The 18,138-nt window shown below is 46.2% G+C and overlaps 1 protein-coding gene across 4 annotated transcripts in view; it reads right to left on the bottom strand.

Annotated features, from left to right (window-relative positions):
* POLQ (DNA polymerase theta) overlaps window positions 1–18,138 on the bottom strand; it is a 580,345-nt gene that overhangs the window by 374,572 nt on the left and 187,635 nt on the right. For all 4 annotated transcript variants that reach the window (XM_085621032.1, XM_085621029.1, XM_085621031.1 and 1 more), the window contains exon 16: window positions 17,163–17,406. In XM_085621032.1, the coding sequence (XP_085477158.1) occupies window positions 17,163–17,406 (244 nt within the window). The remainder of the gene's footprint in view (window positions 1–17,162; window positions 17,407–18,138) is intronic.

Genomic DNA, 18,138 nt, shown 5'->3' with positions numbered 1-18,138 from the left:
GGAAATTGAGCCCGAGCCCCGCCGAGGCAGGAATCGAACCCTGGTCCCTGGCCAGAACTCTGCTTCAGGGTCTGCCGCTCTAACCATTGAACCACACTCCTCCATACTCCATACTCCTACTTCCGGTTTGTCAACTCATAATTGTTCAAAACATTTTAAATTTTAAAATCACAAAGCATGTAACCAATTTCTCTGCACAAAAGACTTCTGAAGAGCCAATGTTTTTATAATGAAACAAGCCAGCTTCAGCTTATTTAACAATAACATCGCAAACCGGGCACTCTTCCTGTTATCAGGGCAAACGGCGAAGCGCTGCTAGTCACATGGGGCATAGTCGACTCCTCAAAGTCTCCTCCCAGCTCAACCATAAACTACAGCTACCAATGAGTCATCATTAAGAACTTTAGTAAAGCAGTCCTTTAACTTGTTGCTTTAAAATGTATGCAATGGCATTCTTATGTCATTTACTCCAAACAAATTCCAATATTCTTCAATCTCACCTAGCAAACATTTGGTTATTTTCACCATGACCAACTCATTAGGTACTCCTTCATGACTTACTCAGCATCAAAACATCAATCACAAGCTCAGAACTGATGCTATTCACATTTGCGAAAACTTGGAATGGTAGACTATCCGTTCCACAAGGTGATGTAAATGCCAGGGTATGGTAAATGCCTCCTGTTTCATGTTTTTCATGAGGAAGTGAAGAATACTGAGCAGAATGGGCTTTTAACTGGGCCTTTTCCCCAGGTAAATTTTGCCAGGTGTGACCAGCTGCAATCCATCAGAGGAAATCAGTAAAGGAGCAATAAATATTGAACAACTCTAAACTGTGATCCCCGCACAAACATAATTTTGCACAGGAATTGGAAGTCAATAAAATAACGTTAAATTAAAAGTACTATACATGCATGGAACGTTAGAATGTAGGAAAAACCAGTCCTTATGACATCCTGCTGAAATGGTATTCAGCTTCAAGTGTCACATTAAATGACATGAGTGCTTATGAAAGAGGAGGACAGGACAAATGCTTAATTTTTTTTTTACAAAAATCGTAGCTTAATAACACCACCATTTTACATATATTTTGAAGTTGGTGGAAATCCAACCAGATGTTAGCATTCACATCAGACAGGTCCAAACACATCCACATACCACTTGCCTTTCACCTCAGGAAAACCAATGCCAACCACTTGAAACTCTAGGTTCCTTGTCAATACAGGCTTGACACAACTTCCCCGCTCTTTGGCTCCGCTAAGTGCTGAGTGCCATTGAATCTTATGTTCACATAGCTTAGCAAAGTCTTTCAAAATTTCTTTGTGACGGGAAAGAATAAGTTACTTTCCCTTCTGTAACGCTGGGTTTTGTGGCTACTCTATCGAATCACAGATACCGGACCTTGTAAATCTCCTCAGGTGCAGGAATGGACCAGGGAACGCTTACAAAAGCCCCTGCCTGCCAGTGACAATCGAGGAGGAACAGCTGGAGTACATTGACTTTGCGGAAACGGGGAGAGCAGTCAGGATGTATTTCACCAACTCAGATGGAAGTACAGAACTTCTCAGCTGGTTCCACTCAATCGTCATGCATGGACATGTAGATTGTGGGAGCTCGGATACAATACTCTGCCACGCTGCTGGGACAGCAGATTCTCGAGAAAAGGAAGCTGAAGAGGAGGGCAGATGCTGAGGGTCAGTAGATTTGAGAACAATATACTCCTGACCAAATCTGGGAATCAGCTGTGCTCGGTCCGGCCTCACTTTCTTCAGGTCCCGTGGGATCAGCAGCAGAGGCTGAAATACATATGTGTGCGAGACCTCATTAAATGCGTAATGTGCCCCCTAAAAAACACTCAAGAAGGAAGCTCTAGAGCACTAAAAGGGGAACACGTTTGAAAAGTATAGTTCATGGTTGTGTCACCTTCGGAATGTCTATTCACGGGGAAGTGGCACAAATGCATGATACACAACCCTGTATACAAATGAGTATATGATATTATGGGGCTTATTATGTTGTTTTTGTCTTCTACAGATGGAGTTATAACAAATAACATGTACATAGATAAGGAGCAGTTATCAGCCTTTAGTAATATAAAGTGTAGGGAAATTCCCATACCTTTCTTCTTCCAGGGGGTCACAGCCTTCACCCTGAAGAAAGTCCAGCACCCTTCATGGGGCACTATTGGACTGAAACATGTTGGCAATAGGGTGTTAGGACCATAATATACCACACGACCCTACTCCTATATCATTTAAATATCCCTGCCAGATCCAACAATAAAGGGAAACTGAAATCTGACAGTGGATTTTTAATATTTATCCCCACCTGGCCCAAAACTTTTTCTAAAAGCTCCCTGAGACATGGTTGAGCCCACCCTGACTTCGAGGCGTCACGGTGTTCCAATTATGAAGCATGACACCTCTAGGGTCTGTGAGGGAATATAAAACAAAAGGAGTTGCCTACTTCCTCACCTACTGGTGATGCACTATTCTGATCTTCATGTAGGGACATTCCACCAGTGTCAACTCAGGGTTTAGTCGTTACAGCTATCCGGCTTCGCCGGTTCAACAATCAGGGGAGTACATTTTGTGCAATAGTGTTAATACACGGGAGGGTGCACTCCCCTCGCGAGTTCCTCTCAGCCCTCCAAGAAGTGAGAAACTTATGACACTCCACAAGTGTTAGTAGTTTAGAGCAGCGCACAGCTGTGGGGCGTCCAATAATCAAAGGGGTTCACAAATTGAACCTGTATATATACCCATATATCGGCAAACTCGTTTGTCTGTCCGCCCTCTGAGGTCTTTTCGATTTTATCGCTTATGCTTCTCTTCTGTCCTGCTCACTTCACATAAGAATTATACACGGCCTACCCAATAAACATGAGTACACCGGGATCACTCTCTGCATCAGAGACACTAGGTCTAGGGTACTCAGATCAGATTGCATCAGCCATCTTGGCTGGTCCTTCACTGTTACCAGACACCAATACCAGTCAAAACTTGAACCAAGCACAGAATTGGGACGACCTTAAGGAACTCAAACGAGCCCAAATGAAGATCTTACTTAAAGGGGCCTTTTGGTTACTAACACCCCAAGAATATTTTTGGACGACCAACAGTTCAAAAAGGAAAGGTCGCTGATCGCGTGGCAATGTACACGCGATTGGCTGATCCTTATTATTAACACTGCAATACGCCTCTCGGAAGCTATCTTGGTTAAGAAAAAAACCAGCGAAGATGCACTGATGACCGAAATAAAGATCACACTCTATAAGAAAAAACTAGAGGAGGTTAACAAAGAGATAGGCGAACATAAGGACTTTTTGATGCAAGCAAGGTTAATAAGTTGCAAAAAGTCCTTTAAAAATGTGCCCACGAAAAAGTATACCCTTACATAAAGGATGACTATAAAGGCCAGGAGTACTCAGAGTCAGGTTTGTCTTACCAGGGTGATTCAAGCAATTCAGAGTCGGAACAAGAGGGTTGGTCAAGTGACGGTTCAAACAAAAGTTGGAGAGGTAGACCTAGGAGACCAAGACGAGGGAACTACAACCAAGGCTACCAACCACCCCAGATGTACCCATGGCCCAGTCCGTTTGGTCCAGTTCCATTCCACAGACCACCACCATTTCAGGGACCACCGCACTATCAAACAGGGCCGTTCTTCCAACCCAATTATAATCAGAACCATTTTTTAGAACAGGGAGGAAGAAGGGGCAGACGTGGCAGAAAGAAGAACTTTAACAAACAAGTACAATGGGAAGACAGCAACACACCGGTGAGCACCCGGAGTATGACGAAGGGACCAACAGCAGGCACGAGCACAACACAGGATTAGTGGTGAACCTGACAGATTGCACTCGGAGTACTGAAGAAACCACTGTCCTCAATAAGGGCCTCTGTTTCGTACCAACCGCATACCTGGACTAATTCCAGATACGCTGCAAGTTGAGAGAATTCTTCCGAAAGATACGGATAAAAACATTCTTCATGAACAAAGAACCACAGATAGAGGATCAGAACCACACCACTCAACGTTTAAAATCCACCTTTTGTCTTCCTTCATCATTGATGTCCCCTGAGGTGATCGCCTTTGAGGAAAGCGTATCCAAGGAGATTGAGGACTTACACATGAAGACCGGCACTTTTGACAACCTGAGTAAAAGAGAGAGGGAGGCCCTGAGAACTTTAAGCACGAGACAGTGAATTTTTCATATTTATCCACCCCGGACCAAAACATCTTCTAAGAGCTCCCTGACACATGGCTGAGCCCACCCTGACTTCTAGGCGTCAGGATCTCCCGATGATGAAGCATGACACCACTAGGGTGTGTGAGGGAATATAAAACAAAAGGAGTTGCCTCATTCCCCACCTACTGGTGATGCACTATTCTGATCTTCACGTAGGGACATTCCACCAGTATCAACTCCGGGTTTAGTCGTTACAGCTATCCGGCTTAGCCGGTTCAACAATCAGGGGAGTATGTTTTGTGCAACAGAACACAGAGTTGTCAGAAATAGCAAAAACACCTACCAAGGGAGCACCCCACCAGGAGAAGATACTCTAGACCACCTCATGATGCAGAAGCCACTCAGCATATGCAAGAATGGAGCAGCTGAGCCTGTCCGCTGTAATAGTGAGAGACCCTAACGAAGGCCCAGTCGTGACCACAGCCTCTTACGCTCCTTACAAAGGGCACAATACCTCACTCCACCCTGCTTGTCGCAGTACCACAGATTGCAGAACCTAGATCAACCTGCCCTTGGAGGAAGGCGAAAATACCATGAGGGGCTGTAGGATTGCATGCAGTGCCTGAAAACTGTTGTAAATGTGCTCCTCCATGGGAAACCAGAAACCTCTGATCACCATGATGTTCATGTGACCACTCCAAACTAAAGTAGAAGCACCCATCACCATCATCTCTAGAGAAGGAGGGGAGAACAGCCTGCCACACGTTAGACTGGCATTCGACATCCACCAATGAATTTCCTGCGCTGCCTTTACAGGGATCAGAATCCTTTACTTGAGGCATCTCCAATTCTGTGGCCATTGCAGGCGAATAAACCATTGAAGTCCTGCATGTGGTATTGAGCCTATAGCACCAGGGGGATGCACAATACAAGCAGTGTTATAGACCTGAAAAATTGGAATCACAGCCTGAATTGCCTGAACTGTGGTCTGCGGTGTTATCACCCTGATGGCAACCACATCCAGACTACTCATGACCAAGGGAATCCTTTCAGAAGAGCAAAGATGTGACTTGAGTGCAACAATGAAAAGTCCAAAGTTGGTAGCAACCACACCATTGCTTGAAGTGGATCAAGACACTCTGGGGTGAGCCCATCTTTAACAGCCAGGTGTCGAGGTATGCCAGTATGTCGATCCCGACCTGCAAAGTTGGGCCTGTAACACCAACATGACCTTCGTAAAGACACAAGGGCACAATGTTAGGCCTAAGGGTAGGATGGTGGCCTGGAAACATTAGGGCTCTGCAAACAAAGTGGAGATACGGTATGTGGGCCTGCAGGATTGGCACATGTACGTATGCATCCTGCAGGTCACTATTCTAGGTTAAACTCTGCTTACTGCCGAACAATGGAGCACCATCAAAGGTCATGTCTATATGAGTGGCTTAGATGTCCGAAAAAGCCCCGTGGCATACATCCAAGCATGAAGATTATAACAATGCTGATACCAACAGCCTGGGCAACCCAACTGATAGCATCCAGCCCAGACCTCAGAATACATTTTGCAGTGTCCTGGCTATCCTGTGCTGCCTCTGCAAAAGAATTTCTGAACTCTTTCAGGCAAAGTAGGTCAAAATCTTAATCATGTTGTCCTAGAGGGCTGAGTGTGGCAGACCAAGCACTCTCTTCCAAGGGCAAATTCAATTTCACTAGCATGGTATCAAACCTGGTAGTCTTTTGTAGACAACGGTATAAGCCAGCATCAGTGTATGCAGGGAGAGCAAGTGTTCCACCTCCCCATCTTTTTCATTGTGGAGAACATGCTCAAGAGGACAGTAATCAGGGCCAAGGAGAGCCGGCAACCTCCTCAGTACTGCCTTGGGCAAGAGAAGAGAAAAAGTCTTCCTCAAACTTAGACTGAGCCTTCTTCATTGTAAAGAAGGCCTTGTGGCCTGCTCCAGCAAAAGCTGGTTACTGATCTGCAATCAGAGTAAATCGGGTACAAGTTTATCAGGAAAAAAGGACAGCACAGATAAAGGAAGAATCAACAATGCTTGTGACAAAGGACTAGAGGAATTGATTGTTGACAGGGGCAGAGTGGGCTAATTTTGCTCAAGCTCAGCTGATGTTAAGGGTGGACCCACAACAGAAAACCAACTGGAGGCCCCACTGGAACAATGAGTCCCGGAGGTGCACCAGAGGTATCCGGAACCATGTTAAAGAGCAGCAGCATGGCCGCCTTGAAGGCAGTGATTGCTGTGGAATGGACAATGGGCTGGGGAATTCGGAGCACATCGGCTCCAGAATATGAAACAGATTCAAGTCAGGCATTGAAGCAAGAGTATGAGAATAGTGGCGGTAAAAAGCCCCATTTGGATTATTTGCATGTTCTTTTTTGTCGCTCCACTCCATCTTGTACTTACCTGAAGATGATGAACAGGAATGACTTCGGACAAGGAGCAAAACTGACCCTTTTACTTATATTTTGCAACACTAAGTTTAACTTTTTGCTCCGTGATGTGCTTTGGATGCATCAGGGATCATTTGTCGCAAGGCTTAAAGTCATGCTAGGTGCTGCGAAACCAAAGACAAATGTCAGATGTGGTCTCTAGGGAGATTCACAACGTGAGCAATCTGCTGTCAGCAGTATCCATCAGAACCTTAAGTTTAGCGACCCTCCACTAACAATTTCAGAAACATTTCCCTCACATAACTAATTCCACTTATTTCAACAACGCACAACACGTGATATGATGGTATTAAAACAAAACAATATTCAAACCCCAACAAGCCAATAGAATTTGTCGTTTGCCACATACACCACGCCATACGCTACCTTCCCATGGAACTCTGGCATGGTGTTAATATCCTGCTAGTAACTCACTGAGCTTTAAAACAAAAGCATAAGGCTAAACTCTGAATTCACATCAGGAAACACTCATTTCCTGCTAACCAATTAAGGTATACAGACATCCTAAAATCAACCATCATAGTTGATTCTACTCAAGTGCTCATCACACTACAATAATGACAGTTGCTTTTGTTTTCTTTTGTCTTCACTGTGTCTGCATTTTTCAGCCACTAATCTTTCTTTACCAGCTGACCCCTGATCATTTCAAAGTTAGGAAATTGCACGTTGTGACCAGTGCATGAATGGCCGCTACATAGAAGTCCAATGGCTTCCACAGCATCTGCATCCTTCAAGAAAGATTGTGTCTTTCTAGTGCCACATGTTTCTAGTCAAACATTTGTGTTGCGCCTGCTAACTCATTCACCTCCTCTCCTTCATCCACCACCTATTTAAAAGGTAGATATTTGAACACACTTCCTCCCTTCAGGACCAGTGATATGTCTCAACAAAGCACATATACATTGGTCCGCCATAACGGATTCACTTCACACCTCTTTGCTGATTAGTTTTAGTTTAGAGTGGAGATCCACCTGACAGAAAAGGTACTGAGGGCCCTAAATTCAGAATTTCTTCTCTACACAAGAGCACAAGCATGCTCTCAGATCCAGTTACTACCTGCACTTCGTACCTCAGTGATACCTGCTACAAGGTTTGGCAAGTATTCTAATCGCCTTAAAGGAATTTCCAGTGCACAGTTCCATTACAGAAGAGCACACTAGACAGGTGCACTAATAGGCAGTCAACTACAGTTACTGATAAAATGGCAATTAAGGACACTAAATATCTTACTGCCGCTAATCACTTTCCTTATGTCCAAGAGCTTTCCTAAAACTGGTCTTGTATGGACTAACATCTTTTCTTTTGTTGCACCCTCTTTATCACTGGATCAGCTAAATTCTTAACCATTTTTAGTAATTCTTTTATGGAATTGTTGGCTTTGTGCATTTTATCTACAAACACATTTTGTTTGGTTTTGTTTGGTTGTTAATATCGCTTGCCTCTATTTCTCCTTTGACATTTCTTCCACACTCAGCACACTCTTCTTACATCAGCTTCAGCTCTCTGAGCTCCCCTCGAATTCCAGCCATTTGATTTCTCAGATCTCTCTTTTTACGTTTAACTCTAAAGGATATGTGTCCCAAAAGGAAGTCAAATGTTTTTACATTTATCTGCTAAATATGTAGACCTGTTCTCAATATTATTAGACGGCAACGTAGAGAAGTTTCTTACATTGCAAAGACTGCTGCAATTTGTACAATAGGTTGCTCATACGAGGAACCCCAGAAGCACTCTGTCAATATGTACTGGCAAGAGAGGTTCAGCTCATCCTTTAACATTTGGCCTAAAGGCCTACAGAACAGGTTACTGACCTGCGCCCTGACGTCAGTTCTTAACACGACTTTCCACACCAGAAGTGCAGAGCCATGAAAGACACTGACCACTGGTGTGTCAAAATTAGGGCCCTTTAAGGGAGTCCCTATCCCTAGAAATCAGTTTACAGAGAGGGAAGGATGGGTGGGGTGGGGTGGTAAGGAAACCTCAGCTAACATATGTCTCTACCAGGTACATCGTTACCAAAGGTAAGTAACTTGTTCATCTAATAGAGACTGTTAGTTGTAGATTCCTTACCTTAGACTAGATACCGCAGCAATACCATCCCCAGAGGAGGGTCTGCGAACCAAGATCATACCAGAAAGTCCTGGAGGACCGAACAGGCAAAGTACCTGTCCCTCTGGGCTTGGCTGTCCAGGCAGAAGTGTCTGTTAAACGTGTGCAAGGATGCCCACGTTGCGTCCTAACAGATGTTAAGGACTGGGACTACATGTGCTAATGCCGTGGTTGCCGCCATTGCTCTAGTGGAATGAGTACACAAGCGCCACAGGAGGGTCCTTCTTCATTAAAGCATAGCATATTTTAATACAAAGGACAAGCCATCAGGAGATTTTTTGAAGAGCCTGACCCTTCTTGGCACCCACATAGCCAACGCAAAATTGTTTATCTACCCTGAAGTCTTTTGTGAGATCAAGATAAAAAGACAATGCATGTTTTGAGTACAGACGGTGGAGTCTTTCCTCCTCCTTTGAGGGAAGCAGGGGTGGATAAAAGATGGGCAGAGTGATAGACTGTCCCACATGAAAAGGCGTGACGATCTTAGGAAGAAATGAAGGTTTGGTACGAAGCACTACTTTATCCGGCTAAACAGATAGAAAAGGGGGCTTAGAAGATGAGCCTGTAGCTTGCTCACCCTGCGAGCAGAGGTGATGGCAACATGGAAGGCAGTTTTGAGAGTCTGCAACCAGAGGCGACAGTTATGAGGAGGCTTGAAGGGGGTCGCACATAAGAAAAGTGAGAAAGATTTAAGTCCCATTGTGGCATTAGAAAGGAGAGGGAGGGATCAGATGAGTAGGCCCTTCAATAATATGTTCACAATAGGAGATATGAATAAGGAAGGCTGATATGGCAGCCGAAGAAAAGCAGAGATGACTGCAAGATATCCTTTAAAAGTGCCCAGGGCAGATCCCTGCCGGGCCAAAGAAAGACTGTACAAAAAGACTTTAGAAAGAGGAGCAGAAAGGGGGTCAGCAGCCTTTTCTCTGCACCATGCCACACATTTGTTCCATCTACAAGCATATAACGTTTTAGTGGAGGAATGCCTGGCTGCCAAGATAATATCCACACACTTCAGGCGGAAGGACGAAAGCTGTCAACTGTTGCTGTTCAATCTCCACACAAGGAGGTGGAGACTGGATAGGTTTGGGTGAAGAACTCTCCCCTGCTGTGGCGACAGAAGATCCTCCCGAAGGGGCAGTCTGATCGGAGGATAGATGGCCATGTTCAGAAGTTCCGGGGACCAGATCCTTCATGCCCAATCCAGAGTTATATGAATGACTTGAGCCCAGTCGCGCTTGATCTTACTGAGCACTCTGGGCAGAAGTGGTCCAAGCGGAAAGGCGTACAGGAGGCCAAAAGCTCCACTTGTGAAAAAGCGTCGCCGAGCGAGCGCCGCCTTGGAAACTCCAATACTGCTGACATTGCGCGTTCTCTTCAGAGGTGAACAGATCTAACTATGGATCTCCCCACCGCTGAAAGAGACATTGTACCACCTCCGAATGGCCCGTCCGCTGGCTCCCAGACCCACGAGGATACTGGGTCCCACATCCCCGGCCACGCAGAGGCTGGACAGCTTGCATAACTCTGTGGCTAGGCTGGACAGGACATGGCTGGGCACCCTTCACGTAGCCACGAAAGGGACGAAAGCAGACTGAGGTGGACGAGACATTGTGCAACCTCCGAATGGAGACACCATTTGTGATCAACTAGGCACAGACACCTGAGTTCGTCCGCCCTGGCGTTCAGGGAGACCGCAAGGTGTTGAACCACAGGGTTATGTCCTGATGTTCCAGCCATGTCCAGAGGTGGAGATCTGGATGTAGTCTGAAAGATTCACCTCATCTTATACCCACTGGAACCTCAGGTCCCACTGCAGAGCCCGCATATGCCAACTGGCATGACCCACCAGCAGGATGCAGCACACCATGAGGCTCAGGAGCCTCGGAGTCATTCTCACCGAAATTCGGGATAGGTGCTGAAACATTGGTGTTATAGCCCGAATATCCAGGACTCGCTGCTCGGGAGGAAAGGCCCAAAACTGCACTCTGTCCAGAACCGTCCATATGAGGGGGAGCATCTGAGAGGGAGTCAGGTGTGACTTTGGCACGTTGATAGTGAACTCCAGCAAGCACAGGAGGTCTGCCGTAGTCTAGAGATGGGAGACGACAGCCTGGGGCAAGCCCGACTTCAACAGCCAGTGGTCGAGATATGAGAAGACTGAAACCCCTAATCGGCGCAGATGAGCTTCGACCACCTTCATCACCCTTATGAACACCCGAGTGGCCCTGGTAAGGCCGAAGGGCAGCACAGTGAAGTGACAGTGTTTGTGGCCTACCGTGTACCAATGATAGCGTCTGTGGTCTGTCAGGATAGAAATTAGGCGTCCAGCAAGTCCCACGCCACCAGTCAGTCTCCTGGGACAAGTGCAGATAGAACTTGGGCTAGGGTGAGCATTTTGAAATTCTCCTTCTGGAGTTGGAAGTTGAGGGCCCAGAGGTCTAGGATAGGACGCAGGCCTTTGTCCTTCTTGGGTACCAGAAAGTAGCAGGAATAACAACCACAACCTACTTCTGGCATGGGACCCTCTCTATAGCTCCCTTGGCCAAGAGAGACGACAATTCCTGGTGGAGAAGTGCCAAATGATCCTCCGACATGCGATTGTAAGAAGGTGGCATGGAGGGAGAATAGTCTTGAAGGAGGAGAAGTAGCCCCTTCGGACTATTTTCAGAACCCACCTGTCCGACGTGCTGGATTGCCACTGGAGGAGGTGATGGCTGATCCTGCCACCGAATGGCTTTTGATGGGCCTGGAACGTCGGACTAGGAAAGTTTGGAGATGGTGGTAGGGTGGGAGGGAAAGGTGGAGTGGCCCGTCCGCTGGCTCCCAGACCCACGAGGATACTGGGTCCCACATCCCCGGCCACCTAGAGGCTGGACAGCTGGCATAGCTCTGTGGCTAGACTGGACAGGACATGGTTGGGCACCCTTTGCGTAGCCATGAAAGGGACGAAAGCAGACTGAGGTGGACAAGAGGTAGCCGCGAGGTCCAAGGATATGGCCGTAGCTCGAGAATTCTTGAAGCGCTCCAGCACAGAGTCTGCCTTGTCGCCAAAAAGACGAATGTCAAAGGGCATGTCCATCAAAGAAGACTGGACATCCCCCGAGAAGCCAGAAGTCCTCAACGAGGCGTAGCGCCTAACAGCTACCGACGTGGCAATCGTTCTGCCCAGTCAGTCGGTGGTATCCAGTCCACATTGTATCGGAAATTTGGCTGCATTCTTCCTGTCTGCAACTGCTTAACAGAGAACAGCCCAGGCTTCCTTGGGCACTGAGGAAGCACCTGCGTGACTGTATCCCAGATAGTATGGGAGTATCGGCCCAAGAGGCATGCAGTACTCACTGACCGCAATGCCAGGCTGGAGGAAGAAAACATCTTCCTATGGTGGTCCAGCTTCTTGAATTCCCTATCTGGGGAGCAGAAAGGAATGCGCCTTTTGATGATAAGGCTTGGACTACCAAGCTCTCAGGGAAGGGTGTTGGGTCAGGAACGCAGGGTCACCCGGAGCAGGAAGGTGGCCAATCGTCCTATCCACAGGAGCCCCTGTGCGGGGCTTCGACCAAATGCCCAGAAAGACATGAGGGCTTCATTGATGGCAAAAGGGGTTCAGAAGTGGAAGCCGCAGGCTGAAGCACCTCTGTCAGGAGGGTAGTCCTGACTGCCACCTTAGACAGCTTGAGGCTGAGGACCTCAGCTGCCCTCCTCACCACCACCGCATAGGAAGCTACCTCCGTAGCTACGGTAGGGGGAGAAATCAAGCCAGTGCCAGGGGACATGTCCAGACCATGGCCATCACCCAGGTCCATTTGCCAGTCCAGTGTTTTTCAAGCTGGTCAGTTGAAGGGTCCAGCAGCCCCTCCCAGTCCTCTTCCTCACATTCTGGCCCAAAAGGAATGCCAGGAAGCCCTTCCGGAGTCGGAATTGTCGTTGGTCCGGCTCCATGACAACTTCAGGGATGACCATGGGGTAGGTGTCGACCGGGGGCACGGTCAACACCGGGAGCATCGTGGTATCGACGTCGGGGAAGGTCGCATGGGATCCACCAGTGTCGAACCGGAACCAGGCCTGGATGCACGGCGACCCTCTGGAGCAGGTGCCAGAGCCGCTGGTGTCTGAGTCCCAGACCCCCCGACAGACTCCGTGGGGTCGGAAGGCATTCCAGCGGAGCAGAGCAGGGCTGCCCAAAGTTGAGGTAAAAGGCCTCATAAATGTTTTGAATCTGGGCAGGAGACGCCCCGGCTCCTGGAAAGGCAGGGAGGCACGGAGTCATCTCTGAAGTAGGCACTGGAGATGAAGCTTTCGAACGACAACGCTTGGGGTCAAGGGTCACGTCGGCCGACCGACGGGGAGAAGTCAAAGAACACCTGTGCTTCTTTCTTTTGTGTTTTCCTGACGACTTCAAGTGCGAGGAGTGTGGGCTTTGCGACTTTCCTCAAGACCTTCCCCTCGAACGAGAGCAAGGCTGAGCCAAGCACCGGGCCTCTGAGAGCTTTCAGGACCGCTCCTGCACAGCCTTCGCGTTCATGCCCTGGCACTCGGAGCACAACTTTGGGTCGTGGTCGCGCTCCAGGCACCAATGGCATAATAGGTGCTTATCCGTCATGGACATCGCCCGATGACAGGAGCCACAAGGTTTGACATTAGTCATCATTTCCTACATCTCGACATTTTTAGAGTTAATTGAACAACCATTAATCAGTGTGCATTTGAAGGCAGATGGTACAGCCTTGTGCTTACCTGAATCTAGTAAGTGACTTGGCTTCGTCACTGACGTGAGATCATCTGAGACATCAGCAATCATATTTACTGGCTACTTTGCCAGTTTTCTTTCCATGTGTAATTTAAAGCTACCAAAAGGTTCTAGGAATCTTATACTTTGAAGTAAAGGCAACTGCTAACCGTTCTTCGGGATGTTGCTTCAGATTTTTAGTTATTCGCCACAGTAGAACATTTGCATTCCCCACCACATTTAATAGGACTTCCATCTGCCAGTTCTTTATTTCTAGATTTGCCTTCACCACAGCAGTGGAGATCAGAAAGGTATATTATGGAATATCTACTTTCAAGGAAGGTGTGCTCTGCTTCTTTTAGCTCAGTTTTTTCTGCATGGTCTTGTACTAAGTTGCTCTGCATCACTTCTGCATTGCTGTTACTATCCTACTGCATAACCGCTGGAGAAGACACCTCAAATCTATTTTATGATAGCTGGCACTTGTGATAATTAACACTAATATTAACTTCTTGTAATCCATCTTTGCACAGTCCCTCTCAATATTGTTAATTAGGCGATTGTCGGTACGCAGAAAATGAAAAGCTAGCATATGGGGTCATTAACATATTAACTGCCCAGACGGTCAAGGCCAGAGTCCATTAGGTGTTGTAGTGATCCATAAACATTATTTGTAGATTCTATCTGTAATCAAGAAATCTCTTTGCTCTTCCAAACTTGTTTCTGGTAAAAAAAAATAAAAAACTCACTTGTTTAGGTGACAAAAACCATCACCAATTCTTCTCCTTTAGCTCTAGCCTTAGAATTCTCTTTCAGAATAATTGCATTAACAGAAATCTCAAGCTAGATTCTGGTCCTTGTTAAAAAGTCTTACCTAAAACTTAGGTTGAGCAGATAGGAACGTAAAGAATTGACTATCTAGATGACTAGATAAACAATTATCCTTTAGCCCGATAGAGGTGGTAGAGGAACTAGAACTTCGCGGGAACTCTTAGCTTGAACATGTTGGTGCTGGAAGACCGATTTTGTTTCAACTGGCAGTCAGAAAAGTTGCGACAAACATTCAAAGTACAAAATCAGTCTTCTATCGATGGCTCACTTGTTGTTTGAAAAGGACACAGTTGACAATCCTCTATCTGCTCCTTGGACTGCTCTTTGGCGTTACTGTCTGCACTGAATCAAGGGAACAGGTGAAAGGATGTTGTAAGGCCCAACCTCAGCTTCCAGCAGATCCAGAAGACCCATACGTACGAGGGATATAAAACCACTGTTGACGCTGAGGCTGCTACCAGGTTATCATGAAATACAATCCTTTACAATCTTCTACATGACATTCAATTAAAATGACATGGAGGAGGTCACCAAGGAACCATTATCTACAGGTCTAGGCCCTAACTTAGGAGGCATCCATGCAAGCGTCTTTAGTACCATCTTTATGGGGCAGGAGCCAGTCGACCTGCTGTTGGTGTAGCATTTTGTGAATGAGACTAAAACTGCATGTGAAGGAAAACGTATGCCATCACCCTCCTCCTTCTGAGGGGGGAAAAGCTCTTATCAAGTAAGTGGCAGAAATGACCAGTACCCCAGGAAGTTTAGGGAGTGCAGGGAGCACCACCATAAAAGTAAACCGTGACCTAACACCAGATCAACTGAAAGCAAAGCACAGTGATTTGGATGCATATTGGAGGGCCCGTGACTTGAGAGGGATGTGTGTGCATATGTTGTGGTCTTTCACACACATTAAAGCCTTTGGAATAAAATTACTGATACTGTACAAGTCATAAGTAGGCCAGTTCTCCAATAAGATCCCTTGGCACTGCTGCTTGGCTATCAGAGAAAAGGGTCAGTATCCTTTTAAGGCTCGAGTCACTTTATAACCCACAAGCGGTCAGACTCAAGATCACTAAGATCTGGAATCTCCATGATCTCACCTCCCGGAAGTTATGGTGGACAAAGACATGGTACCTATGAACAATGAAGAAATCGACAGCCATCATTCATGATAGAATGATGACGTTCAATCAAACGTAGATACCGTTCAGAACGTGTGTCCTGAAAATGTAGCATGGGTAGGGTGGACACTTCCTAGTTTGAGGTTGAGGGGGACTCGTCTGCATAGAGAAACCTCCTCACCAATTCACAAACTTGAGGACTGACTCTTAGAGGCATTAGTGCCTCGGTACATGAGGCGGTCCTTCTCCCAGTTATTCTGCTTTGATGTAATGGTCTCGTTTTTGTATCATACTCTAACTATTTTGCCTCTTCATATTGTATTTGTAATGTAGATCATCTTATGTTTTATAACCCTGATCACCACTCCTTTGTATGAACAACTATACATTAAGTTGTTAAAAATAAAAAAAGACACGTCTTTTGAAACTAGAAGAAAAATAACGAACACAGAATATTTGTGGGCGCTGTTTCTCTTTGTGACTTTGCGTAATGGGGGTTCGAGACGAGGTAAAATCTTCAACGAAATCAACAATTATCAGAAGTTGAGATCCAGTGAAGTCCCCCAAAGGGCAGGGGACCCATTCATTATTGAAAAAATTTAAATTACCCCTGAAGGAGAAAGTCTTGGAGAGTGGGGGATACAAGACTGTCCGAGGAGGAGGCACGAGTTTCATCCACTTAGCTGCGCTGCCAAAGTGTAATCAACTATTCCAGGTTAAAATCGTCAAAAGCATCAAAGATAGGTTACCCGAGACCACTGAGCAGACTGACTGTACCTGCTGATTTTAACATGTCCCTTAACATATCAACAGAATTCACCCACTGCATTATGTGAGTTTCTATATCTCAAGACTGCGATGAATAGTTCACACATGAAAGCAACGCTGGTATTTCTAGAAGTATCAGATTGACGCACTGCTGGTGATGCTCACGAGGGGGACCTAGCAAAGCCAAGACCCTCAGACAAAGTTAGTATCCTGAAACATCTCATGTGACTGCCCACTATTAAACAGAACACAAGTTCCAGCAAAAGGCTTAAAAAGAACATCAGGCAGGAAGGTCTCAGACAGCCAGTCATTCTCTGATGTAGACAGTCAGTACAAAAGACAAATGATATCTCGGGGGAGGAGCCTTCTGTTTTGGAGCCCTGTAGCCCTAAACGTTTACAGAGAGTCGCAGATAAATATCTTCAAGGAGTGCAGCATAAGAATCATTTGTGCAACACATGCACATGAGATGGGGTCAAACTCCAGGCACTGTGAGCTTGATGAGTTGAGGTCAGATTTAGAAACATTTCTTCTGTTGGATTGAAATTCCTTGAATCTACAGACATGCGCAGTAAGCAGGGGGGGCAACAGCAAGTGCAGAAAGCTGGAGGGTGGGAAAAAGGTCTACAAAAAGGCACCCAGATAAAAGGTGGCCCAAGAGAAAAAGACAAGTAAGTGGACTGCACCAGCTGTACACAAATCATAAATGACCTTTGAAGATATGGACTGTCCACTGGGGGTGGGGCTCAGGAGGAAAGGATATGGGACCAGGATGGAAAAAGCGGTCATATAAACAGGATGCAATGGAGAGGGAGCCCTAGAATCAGTTTGCTTAAATAATTATTACTACACAAAGATAATATCAAATGCAAGACGAAAAGAGAGACTCATACATTTTGCTTCCTGAAGTGGCAATATACACATATGCTCCATTTGACTCCTCACCTCTTGAAGGGTACAGCATTCTTTATAGCAGCTTCCACTTCAGAAATGTCCCCTCTGGCGAGATCGGCCACGTTGACGAAGCCAGCATTGTATAGCGCCCTCGCTCGCTGAGCGTTCAGCAGGTACACCCGCACAAGGTCACAGAGCTCTCTCTGCACACCAAATGTGAGCCGGCTTTGGAACTGAGACAGCAGCAACTCCATGTTGTGCCAGCCCAGACGATTGCTGAACACGGTCACCATGCCTGCAAAAGTGATGGATTACATATGTCACCTACAACATAAGCTCCATCTGGACAGTATTCACAAATTATGCACTTCCTACCAAAATGCAATTTAGATTTCGCCACTCAAATAACTGCTAAACCCCAACAGAAGGAGATGTGAGCTTATACCTACCTCAAATGGCTTCAACTGGACAAATGAAATGACGCACAAGGTGTTATGCAAACAATCATAATAGTACCAAAAACAGCAATGTGCTCAGGTAGGTCAGTTCCCAAAATGGTGTAATTTAGCAATGGTTTGCTTTAGATTGTGTTGCATGCAGGCAACTGCCTTTGCACTCCGTGCAGGAATTGCATCTGTAGCTAATTGTCTTATCAACAGCAATTATGGTTTGATGAGTTTTGAAGATGAGAGCCAGATACTCGGGGAAGACATAATGGGATATAAGGCCAATGATTAGGGCTGCCATACAGCAGTGACATCTCTTACAGAATGAAAATTCAGCTTCCTTCAAAACTAACTCTTTTGTGAGATGATGGGTTATATGGTTCCCACTAGAAAAGGTAGGACTGCGTATTAGGATGACAGAAATTCAGAATGCAGGGTCTGAGTCCATCTACAACATCAGAGACTGTCGGCCCAATTCCTAGATCACTCACAGTGCCTCCCTCGAACTCCTAACCTTTCCTGGAGTGGCAGGTGATTTTGGTAACCTCGAATATGACACTCTGATTCCCAAGGAAATAGTG

The sequence above is a fragment of the Triturus cristatus genome, chromosome 8, assembly GCF_964204655.1.
Source record: "Triturus cristatus chromosome 8, aTriCri1.1, whole genome shotgun sequence".
Classification (NCBI taxonomy): domain Eukaryota; kingdom Metazoa; phylum Chordata; class Amphibia; order Caudata; family Salamandridae; genus Triturus; species Triturus cristatus.
The sequence above is the reverse complement of the archived record's forward strand: the minus strand, read 5'-3'. Positions and strand labels throughout refer to the sequence as shown.